Source organism: Arvicanthis niloticus, chromosome 13 (assembly GCF_011762505.2).
Source record: "Arvicanthis niloticus isolate mArvNil1 chromosome 13, mArvNil1.pat.X, whole genome shotgun sequence".
Classification (NCBI taxonomy): Eukaryota; Metazoa; Chordata; class Mammalia; order Rodentia; family Muridae; genus Arvicanthis; species Arvicanthis niloticus.
Window position 1 is genome coordinate 48,332,299 of NC_047670.1, and position 12,081 is coordinate 48,344,379.

Sequence of the window (12,081 nt, forward strand, 5' to 3'; positions counted from 1 at the left end):
CCAGAATTTGGAGATAGCCTGGTCTATATAGCAAACACCAGAGCATCCTGGGTTACATAGAAACATCCTGTCAAAAAGAAACCAATGGAGCGTTGGGCTCAGTGATCTCTCCTGGACCACACCAAAAGCATATGCAATGCGCTAACATGCAGAGAAATTGGATTTCATCAAAGGCACGTCAGTGAAAGACATCACAGATGGGCGGGGCCAAGGTGGTGGACACTCAGGTGCCTCAGCCACTTGGAGGATGAACTGTGCCAATTACTTGAGCCCTGGAATTGCAGACCAGTCTGAGCAACAGAACAAGAGTGTTGTCTCTCAAGACACAAATGAAAGCAGTAAGGTGAAGCACGCTCCTGCAGAGCAGAGACCTGACAAGGGCGCCCCCTCCAGATCACACCGGGAGCTCCTCCAGCCATACAAGAGTTTTGAAGGACTGACAGTCTGGGTAGTGCAGTTTGTGTTCGATGTGCTTGAGGCTCTGAGTTCAGTCCCTGCCTCCAAAAATAGATGAGAGCTGGAAAGGAGATGAAAATGCGTGGATGGCTGGTAAGCACAGGAAAAGGTGCTCAACGCCACCAGGCACGAAGGAAATGCAGGTTAAACCAGAGCCACACAACCCTCCCTTCCCACCACTGCAGCCGGTGCAGTCAAAGATGCAACTGGATCGGAGGCCTTGAAGAGGTGGGGAGAACGGAGCCCTCGGATCCTGCTGGTAGCTGTCCTCAGCAGTCTGACAGTGCCTCAAAAAGCTAGAGAGTGGTATGTGGCCCAAGTGTATGTCCCACGAGGAGCAAAAACAGGTCTCACAAAACCTGCATGTGAATGTTCACAGGAGCATCTTTCAACAGCCAATAATAATAATAATGGGAAGCCCCTGCTGTCCACTGGGGCATAAAAGGAAAAGCCTGTAAACAGAGTGGCTATCTGGCCACAGAAAGAAAATAGGTACTGACTTCCACTATGTTGGGGACAAACTTGCAAACCTCTGCCAGGCAAGCTAGTTGGGTGACGAGGACGGGCTCCATCCTCCGGCTAGCGGGCATGCTGTACATGCTCCAGCAATCTTCCAGAGCCTTGAAGCTCTCCCAAATAAAAACTAAGTCTGCTGTGCATAACAAATATGAACTAATAAAAACAATTCCTCACAGGAGGGCCTTGAAGTGTTAAATGCAGAAGGGCTGTGAAGCTCTTCATGGGACACCTTGCATCTCTACCGATGGTCGGTCGCCCGTCGCCGCTGTCATTGCTCTGAGCGGTGCCAACGCTCGAGAGAGCAGCTGGATGAATCATGCGTCAGAGATTAATAAGTGTCTCGTCTCTGACAAGCACTGTGCCTGCACAGAGAGACAAATAAGCCCCCATCCCTTCTCCAGCGTCTGCGTGTATTACCAGACTTGCCTACTGAAAACACAGTTTTAACATTCACCTCAGCTGTAACCTCCTAAGGTAAATACCCTGACCCTCTAACAGCAGTGTGTCTGCGGTACTCTCTGTTTCTGCATGTTTACAGTCTGCCTTGTTCTAAAGAAGAATCTAAAATCAATTTTTTAAACACACACAATTTAAGAGCAGTAACAACCAAAAGATAAAAATCAAGGTGAAAAAATGACAGTATAGTTAAATAACACCAGAGGAAGTTTCGATCAGAAAAATGCCTGCCAGGAAGTGGGTGTAATCATTATGGTATCTGTGGACTTGATGACAAGCCAAGGTTCCCAACTACTAAAGCAGAGAGGGAAATCCAAGATTCCCCCAAGCCCACGAGACCACAGTGACTTGCAAGTCCACAAAGAGGAATTCTCAAATGTCCCTCTCACCCTGTGTTAAAAATCACAGCCGCCTGCAGGGCACAGAGGTCTGGCTTCTATTATCGCTTTCTCTGATCATAGTGGAGATCTGAAATTCACCTCAATAGGCAGTGCCTTGTCCAAGGGTGGGGGGATAGAGCAGAGCTAGCCCCCCAAGGCCGCCCGATGGTCTCTGCAGACCTCTCCCTCTAGGCTGACTGATCCCTCTGACTGTTCTCACAGACTTCCACTCTCCTGAGGACTTAGTGGAGCCTCTCTCTCTCTCTGTCTCTCTCTCTCTCTCTCTCTCTCTCTCTCTCTCTCTCTCTCTCTCCCATTGCAGTAAGGAATCTAGCAGACGACCTTCCTCCCTCCCCATTCAATGGTTTCCCTGTAAGTCCCTGACAGCTCCTGGAAGCTACTGACTCTGCTGGCCAGCTTTGACCTGTCACAGCATTACCTCAGCCCCTTCTGCATGTGACACCCTTCCCCACTCTCCCACCCTTCTGTCTTTGAGCTCAACCTGACAGGAACACTGGGGCTGCAATCACTCCGGTGCCTACCAGGCTCTTGCAGGGTTTCCTTAGCAACAGCTTCATTAAGGAAACCCATCAAAAAAGAAATGCGAGGAGGCTGTTCTTGCATCTGAACAGAGTAGCCTGCAAAAAAATCTGAATGGCTTTGGAAAGAAAATTAACCAAAGACAAAGAGGTTGAAAGTCCCCTCAAAAGTCTCATAAAGGAAAATGTTTTTAAAGGGCACCAATCATTCCAGAACTTAAAGCTTCGAGGAGGCTGAGGCGTGGGCTTCTGTGTGACCCTTCTGATGTTGGGCTAGTTTTCCAAACACTTCCTCACTAGCACTTTCTCTTAAGGTCACCTGCCATTTTCTGTTGAGAACAAAAATGTATTCAGTGCCTTGGGCTGGTGAGGGTGGGGGAGGGGAGCCACGGGATGGTTGGGGTTTTGGAATCACAATGAGGGGGATTTAAAGAACAAGGGGAGTCTTTGTGAGCTGAGCTAGGTCTCACCCTCAGTTTCCCCATCTTTAAAACTGGCTGCAAGTGGTGAGGAAGGAAGCTGCCCAGACCTTTCTGGTGTCTATTCAGCACCAGATGGAGCTGCTACAAGCCCTGCAAGCCAGCTGCTGGGGAGACCAGTCATCGCAGCCTGTGCATCTTTCTTTGTTGCGCCTTCTTCTCCGTTGTAACAATGCTTGTGTTTCTGGAATGAATGCCTCCTGAGCTGCCCCATAGAAGTATCAAGTGGGAGCCTGTGCTTTTTTTCTGTACAACTGACTCACTTGGGAATGGTTTGCCTCCACATCTATTGTTTATCAGCCGATTCCCCTCCACTCCTCAGCTCAGCCAGTGTGGACCGTGATTGTCTGTAGCTTCCTGGACTTCGAAAGCAGGCAAGCAGGCAGACGGACACACTTACCCTAGTCTGGCTCCTGCCTGTCGGGAGGGGAGGGGGGAGGGGGCAGGAGAGGGGAGAGGGGGGAAGGGGACGGGGAGGGGGGAGGGAGTGGATGGGGGACAGGAAGAGTGCATGAACGCACGTCCCAGAGACCCCTTCACCTCTAAGCCACCATCTTATTTGGTGCCTGACACCTTGTTCCTTTTCCTAGGCTCCCCCTCTGCAGATATGCCTGGCTACATTTAGACGGGAGAATCTCAAGGAACAGATCCATACTTCAGGAAGCCTGTGAATGGATGCCAGCGAGGTTTGCAGCCTCCTCAGCACCCTGGTGTTCCCAGCTGGCGGAGTGGCACTAAGTATGCATTCCTGTAGCATTTGCAACTTACAGGGAGTGAGGTGGCCGCTGGCTTTCCACAGAAAACAGGCTGAGAGGATGCATGGCTCCTCTAGTCACAAACGGAGGAAATGATGACTGACGTCCCAGCCCCTCTGTTCTCATATGAACCTTGTCATTTGCCTGTGAAACCTTCACGGCCATCGCACAGATCTGTACACAGCCAGCTATTTCCTGCCATTTGGGAGCACCAGATAATTACCACAAACCACTTGCCTAAACCAGCCAACACATGCAGGTCACCCTGTGCCTGCACATGTAAGAGGGATTCTGCATCTATTTTGTTGAACAACGCTAAAGCCCAATGTAGTATTCTCCATTTTTGAGTTTTTGGGGTTTTGAGACAGGGTTTCTCTGTGTAATATCCCTGGCTGTCCTGAACTCCCTTTGTACACCAGGCTGGCCTGAAACTCAAGAGATCCGCCTGCTTCTGCCTCCTGAGTGCTGGGATTAAAAGCGTGTGCCACCACTGGCTCACAAAAGGACTCTTAAAGACAGACGGAACTTGCACTAATCACATGTCCATTCCTTCCAAAATGGCCACCATTTGCCGAAATCCTTCGGTACCATCAGCTCCACAATGGAACACACTTAAGAACCAAAAGCTTGTTCTATTTCAGAAAAACTACAGGCCCTTCTCTTTACTGTGATTATAAAATCCCACCAGAACTCATTATTTTGCCGCCTTGTCAACTAGCAGACAAACATCAGGGTGAGTCAAGGACCGCAAAGTGCCTTCCTCCTCAGGCAGAATACGAAAGGCCGGAAACCGCCCTGTGCCGCAGGGCCACAATTGCCACGGAGCATTGCTGCCCCCTAGTGTTTGCCTGAGGCCAAGCAATGCGATAGCGGAGCTGGTCCAAACTACAGTGCCCAACTTAAGTCCATTTTGCAGTAAATCCAAATCCCCTCCCCTTAATCTGCAAAGCTGACTTCAGTAACTGCAGAGAGTGAGGACCTACAGGTCTGTAGAGGTGGAGCAGGGCTGAGATGCCTGGCAGCCACCCAGTTTTCCAGCACCAACTAGGCTCAACAGACTCCAGTCCCCAGACCTTCCATGTCTGCTTGGAGCCTCTTCTGTGTTTAAAGCTGTCTCCTGAACCCCTGGGCCTGATGACAACAGCACTAGCCCACTGCAGAGCTATGGAGGGACACAGGACCATCTAATCTATGCCCAGTCTCCTGGCTACAGCAAATCTCAAGGCTTTCCTGGATCCTTTAAAATCTACCTGATGAGGCCTAGCACTCTTCACTAGGAAGCAGGGCTTATATCAGGGTCCCACCCTCTTGTCCTTGAAGTACCCTTGCTCTGGTATTGCCCTCACTGTCCGTTGGCAAACCTACACCAGCTTGACCCCTGCTGGCTCTCCATGCCCTAGCAGCCCACCTCTGCACTTGAGCCACTCTGCTGGTCTCTTTCCCTCATCATGGGTCCATGCCCTGTGAGGCAGGCAGTGGTGGGCCTTCAATGTCCAGGGTCTCAGTCAATGCACATTTCACTAAGTTTGTGTATACCTGCCATGGGGCATCCCACCCTCCAGTCCTCTACAAGGACTTTAGCCTTAGCATCCCTAAAAAACACAGCTTCAGGGGCAGGTGAGACGGCTCAACAGGTAAAGGTGCTTGTCACTAAGCCTAACTTAAGTTCAATACCCAGAACCCATAAGGGGGAGGAGAACAGACTATCTAAATGGTCCTCTGAACACATGCATGCCATGGCACATGTGCCCACACACATACACATGTATACAAATAAAATAAATGTAACTGCAACACACACACACACACACACACACACACACACACACACAGTTTGGCCCAGTATTGAACCCTGGGTAGAACCAAATCAAACAGTGAATTTCAGCATTACTAGAGACTGGCAGACTGGCATCTATCTCCTCTTGGGCAATTTTCCAGGTAACTGAAGCTTCTACATCAAAGGACCAGGTTTTTGCCCCTCCTGGAAATCAACAGAGAAGAGAACTTAGCCTGTCCTAGTGTTCCCTAAGGACAGAGGGTGCAGCTAGCTCCTAGTGTTCTCCACTTTAAAGCCATGGGTGCTCTTCCCCCACATGAAATGGCCAGCAATCCTGTGGCAATCTTTCTTTATGGGCCTCATTCTGTGTTTGTCTCTCCCTCTGTGGTTGAGCTGACAACTGACACTTCGAGCAGTCTCACTCCGGTGACTGACATAGGGAGCCAGCCCCACAGACCAGCCTGAGGGCAGCACGGGGCTCTACAGCAAGCAGGACTCAGAGAGGTCAAGGAGCTAGAGCTCTGGGCAGCAGGAAGCCATCTGATGTGGGTGCTGGGGTAGAACTCCGGTCCCCCACAGGAGCAAGCGATATGTGCTCATAGCCAGGGCCGTCACTATAGCCTCTGGTTGACTCCATTAAGTTATCTTCCCACAAAAAAAAAAAAAAAAAAAAAAAAAAAAACTCTAAAGTGAGCATGGCAATTATCAGTGTAGAAAGCGCAGGTGATGGGATGGGTGTCTGGCTATCAGCAGGCTTTCTGCTTGCTCTGGTGGGATTATCTCGAGTCGCTGCTGCCCTCTTCCTGCCCACAGGCGGCCCACCCCACCCACTGCTGCATCTCACCCTTATCCAGCCCAACAGTTGTCTCATCTGCCCACAGGATGCTGCCTTTTGCCTCTCAGAGCCCAGCTGATGGAGGTCCAGTGGCCATTTGCAATTATTCTGCCTGACCTTGTCCTCCTCAGATACCAGTCTTTCTGTTTCAGCCTATCTGCCTTCCCCAAACAGTTCAGATACCTTATGCTTTCCTAGAGGTGGGTTGGCAAGCCAGTCCACCTGCACTGCACCCTCCTCTACCCAGGTCTTGCCTATTCTGCTTAGAGCAGATTCCAGCGTTTGTGCCCTCCTGCTGAGACAGCCCTCTTTGTTCCCTCCCCCACCTCATCCTAGTGGCTGCTCCCTCTGCTGCCATCATGGCTTCTGTGATGTGTGTCACTCATACACCATTCAACACCTGCCTTCCCTATGAAGCTGCCACTCAGATGGCAGAGTGGTTGCTTCTCTCCATGTCTGCTTTAACAGGGTGTCCACGGGCCAGCTGCTGCTTGCTGGAGCCCTGTCTCCCATGGCTTGCCTATGGATCAGTTCCACCTGGCTGCACACAGCTAACAGCCTCCAGGTTAGGGAGTGACATTGTGAGTCTGCCACTAAATGTTTTCATGACTGTCTTATTAAATACATTTGGGGGTGGGGGGCAGGCCTGGGGCTGGTGCTCCATGGAAGAGAGCTAGCTCAGCATACAGGAGGCTCTGGGTTCAATCCTTAGCATGTTATTCTGGCTCAGAATTAACGTTTGTAAGCTGCCTGCTGTGTGACAGAAACTATGCAAAACTCAGGTTTTATAAACCAAATGGCCCAACCTTGCAAAGGGCCTGTCACAAGTGACAAAGGCAAGAGCCACCAAAACTCATTAAGGTTGCAAAGCAGCAGGAGCCAGTGTTATTATTCCAAATAAAAATTGGGAGAAGATGGTGAATTTTGAATTTTAAAACATATAATACTCTAAAATGAAGAAGGTGGACATACAAGTAACACATGATTTGGCTCTTGGGCTATGACTTCTTAATCTTTATTATACCGTACTCTCTGGGCCATGAGAGACACACTCCAGGAGACCTGAATCACCTGCTGCAGAGGCAGGCACACGCTCACCTGCCGGAGGTTGATGTACACAGCATTCTGAAGAAACTCCGAAGCTTCCATGCCACGCTTCTGAATTGCCAGGACACGCACAGCCTTGACACAAGCTTCCAGCTCAATCACTCCAGCGTTCTTATACTGTGGGTATAAAGAGAACACCTTCATCAGCAAAGAATAAGGATGTTTCCAGTGCTAGGAATTTGCCACTGAGACTCCAGACAGTCCCAGCAGCATCTCCCATGCACAAGGCCCTGGTACCCTTGGGGTAAAGCTATTTCCAAGGGTCTGTCTTAATGGGCACAGTTGGAATAAGCCTATGACCATATAAGTGTGCTTCTATTGATTAAAATCATACAACTACAATCCTAGCTCCAGGGGCAGGCGGGCTGAGGATTCCTCAAGACCAGAAGTGATTAGCATTTAGAGGAGTTTGGGTTTGGGGATTTAGATTTTTGAGTTAGGGATGTTCAGCCTATAATATGAACGAATGCCTTGCCATCTATCTTACTTAAATGTTGTTCTCACACCTGTGGCTTTAATGCAGCTGTTGAGAATTTGTTGCTTTGTGCAGAAGACATCTGGGCTATTTGTGTTCAGTGCCACTGATTGTTTTTTTATTTTTTCTTTTATCTTTCTTGTTTCTTTTCTTGTTTTTCCAGATAGGGTTGTTCTATGGAACAGAGCCCTGGCTGTTCTGGAGTCACTTTGTAGATAAGACTAGCCTTGAACTAAAAGAGATCCACCTGCCTCTGCCTCCCAAGTGCAGGGCGTGCGCCACCATGTCCGGCTGTGCCACTGATTTTATCTCAGAACCACTTGCACCATACCTCAGGCACTGGAAAATAACAGGTTCTGTGGGACTCGTCTGAGTCACTACTAAATTAAAGTGACATGTTGCTCCCTAGAACAGGGAGATGGTTCAGCACCATGGACAGTAGCACCAGCAAACAATAGGACTGTGCAGCAAACTGCAGCAACACAGTGTTCATGCCCAAGAGCATCTTGGGATTTATTCTCAAGCCGTAGGTAGAAGCAAACCAGATCTGGGAAGCATGAGTGTGCACAAAGTGATAACATGTCTGGCCATGGGGACCAGACAAGCACAGTTCTCTGCTCTCCCAGTCTGCTACTGCCCTACTGCCCAGGCACTATGATGATGACCAAGTTACGTGCACATGGCACTGTTGGAGACAAGTGACCTAGGCCTACGGAAAGCTATAAGGCTACAGACTGTCTGAGGTTCCCGCCAAGTCGGATCTGACAACCCAGTATCTCAGCAGTATGCCCAGCATATCTCTCCTAATACAACAGGACACCCTGAGACAGTGCTCAGGAGCCCAGGAAGAAGCCATTCACAGAGACCAGTCTGCAGATGACACCCTTTAATGAGTCCTGAGTGAAAGCCAAGCACTGGATCAACTGTAATTAATCGAGGTCTGGGTAGCATTGGAAAAGCTCAGACTCTTCACGGGAGGGGGTGAGAGAAGAACGGAAAGCTGAAAGGGCTCAGTGAAGCACAGGAATGAAAACATTACTCAAGAAAAGCGAGACATGGATTTCCTCCTTCCGTCCGCATTACATACATATGAGGAGCGGGCTTTGCCCAGATGCCCTATAGAATACTGAGCCCAGGAGGAGGAGGCAGTAACCAGTGCTTTATTGAGCAGTACTAATGAGCCTGCCACCATGCTGGCCATTTATATATGTAAAAATCATTGACCCTGATTAAGCATTCTATGCAGCAGAGAGAAAACGATATTGAGGCTGCAGACCTGCACACGATCCGATGGCTATCAAGGCAGACGGGAGCTCTGTCTGCATTCTACTGTCTGACTACTGTCTACTCTGCATGGTGGGGACAGACCACCTGATTCCTCTGTCGTGCCTCCCCGCCACCCCCGAAGTTCCAGTGTTCGCTGACACGGTACACACTACGTGACCACTGGCGCTCCAGCCTGGCTGGTGAGGTGACATCCACCTGCAGTCACAAGTGTGCCCATGATGGAAAGAGGGTGGGTCTCAAGTGTGTACAGTCGGAACCCTATTTCTCCAGGCTTATGCCGCCTTTCTACATCTGGGTAACAATTCCTTTTGATGTTCTCGAAGACTATTTTTCTAAAACAGACATGAAAGGGCTCTGAAAAGGGAGTTTAATTTGATTTTTAAATGGCTAGCTTTAAAATGAACATTGAAATGTCAGTCTGGGGCCAGCAAAATGGCTCAGCAGGTAAAGACACTTGTCACAAAGACTGACAACCTAAATTCCTGAGTTCAGTCCCTGAGACTGACAGGACAGAAGGGGACAATCAATACCACAAGTTGTACTCAGGCCTCCAGATGTACACACACACACAAGCAAAAACAAAAAACAAAAAACAAAAAACAAAAGCAAACCACAAATTCTACCCAACAGCTTACATAAATAGAATGGCAGGAAACTCTGCTTGTAAAGTAAGCAAAGAGATGTGCAATCATTTGGAATACAAAGAAACTATAGAGAGGGATCAGACTTCCACTGTGGAAATGCATAGGCCCTGGAACCTTCTATGGAGGCAAGCAGCACACTGAGGATATTGTTCTTCCCAGAATAAACTTACTGTATATTCCACCCAACACTAACTTCATTTTAGATTAAACAATGTATTTTAGAGTTACTGAAGAATAATGAATCCATTATCTCAACCAGAAAGAGGGTTTTACAAGGCAGGCTGGGGTGGTTCAGTGGTGGAGGTCCTGGCCCCAGCATGAGCACAGCCCAGGGCTTGATCTCCAAACAAAAGAAAAAAGACTTATACTACTAGTTATTAAATAACCCACAACAGATAAAACATCATGGTGGTAGAGTAAGAAAAAAAAAAAAAGATCAGTAAAATAAAAACCTTAAAATGTAGCCAGGTGGTGGTGGCACACACATCTAATTCCAGCACTCAGAAAACAGAGGGAGGCGGATCTCTGAATTGGAAGCCACCCTGATCTATAGAGTGAACTCAAGGACAGCCAGGGCTACACAGAGAAACTGTCTCAAAAAAAAGAAACAAAAACAAACATAAGCTTAAAATATGTACCAAGCCAGTTAGCTAAAACTTCAAGGCAAGGGAAAAAAGAGACAGAGGAAAGGCCTTGCAAAAAAAAAAACAAAAAACAAAAAACAAAAAACAAAAAAAAAAAAAAACAAACAAACAAAAAAAAAAACCAAAACCAGGAATTCAGTAAATTATGGTAAAACAAATAGCTAGAGAATCAGGTACATCCATGGCATAAAGTGACAAAAGACAGGTAATTTCACAAAGGAGGCTGAGGTAGGCTTTGATGCCAGTCTGGTCTACATAGTGAGTTCCAAGCTAGCCAGAGATACGCAGTGAGACCCTGTGTCATGTCCTCCCCAAAAGATTTTCTTTAAAAAAAAATTTAATTTGTCCAAGAAAATATAGCTGTTGGGTTACTTATTAGAGCAGAAAATCCAATCTGAATACTATCCTGTGAAAGAGGATCATGTAAGTAAATAATCCCATGTCTGTATTGGAGAGGGAATTAAGACTGTGCCTGATGCACATTCATGCCCTATCCAGTGATTAACATCTAAAAAACCAGCCTCCAACACACTCACTGTGATCCCAGGAGAGCGGGTGTCAGCAAGCAGCAGCCATGACCAGTTCCCTCAGAACAGCTGTCACTTCTCACAGAATTCTCAAGAGATGAGCAGGGCCAAGGGAGAGGAGCATTTGCAACCCTGAGATACTGCCAGTGGAATATGGCAGAGCACATGTGGCTTGAGACAAAACATGCATCTCCCACAAGCAAAAAAGTCTAGAGACAGGGCTAGAGAGGCTGGCCAGTGGTTAGAGCACCGCCTCTCCTTGCAGAGGACCCAGGTACAATTTCCAGCAGCTACAAGGTGGCTCACAACCATCCAAAACTCCAGATGGGGTCCTGATGCCCCTTCAGGCCACCATTGGTACTGCAGGCACACATAATCAAAAAAAAAATGTTTTAAGTCATCAAAAAAAAAAAAAAAAAAAGTAAAGAGAGCTGGATGGCAAAGTTGCCAGCCTAGAGAGGAGGATGGAGAAAGCAGAAATGTGTCTTGCTCTCTTCATACCACGCCTCTGTGCAGCTTGAGATTTCTCTTTTAAGTTTTACTAACAATATTTGGGCTTTTAAAAAAATATATGAGGGTTGGGCTAGGGTTCTAGCTAGACAAACTAGAGCAGTTGCCTGTCTCATGGAGGGCCTAGATTCCATCCCTAGCATCTCTACATACATACATACATACATACATACATACATACATACATACATCAGAAAGGAGGGGTGGTGCTGCAGCCACAGGATAAACTGAGCCGCAGGTCATTCAGAGTCCTGAGGTTTAAGAGCACGGAGAACACACACTGTGCCAGAGAAGAAGGAAGTTCACCTCACAGTAAAGCATGCTCACCATTTTTATAAAATGATCACTCATGTTGTGTGCCGGCTAGTTTTATGTTAACTTGATACAAACTATAGTCATCTGAAAGGAGGGAATCTAGATTGAAAAAAAAAATGCCTCCATGCGATTGGTCTGCAGGCAAGTCTGTAGCACATTTTCTTAATGAACAATTGATGAGGTTGGGCCCAGCCCGTTATGGGTGGGGCCATACCGGGCTGTTAGTCCCAGGTTCTATAAAAAAAGCAGACTGAGCAAGCCCTGAGGAGCAAGACAGTAAGCAGCACTCCTCCATGGGCTCTGCATCAGTGCCTGCCTCCAGATTCCCGCCCTGTTTTGAGTTCCTGTCCTGACTTCCTTCAGATGATGAATAGTG

General features: G+C 47.9%; 1 protein-coding gene across 3 annotated transcripts in view; it reads right to left on the reverse strand.

The window, feature by feature from the left end:
- Nucleotides 1–12,081, reverse strand: part of Trappc9 (trafficking protein particle complex subunit 9) — a 458,815-nt gene that overhangs the window by 420,296 nt on the left and 26,438 nt on the right. For all 3 annotated transcript variants that reach the window (XM_076911449.1, XM_076911450.1, XM_076911451.1), the window contains one exon: nucleotides 7,295–7,420. In XM_076911449.1, the coding sequence (XP_076767564.1) occupies nucleotides 7,295–7,420 (126 nt within the window). The remainder of the gene's footprint in view (nucleotides 1–7,294; nucleotides 7,421–12,081) is intronic.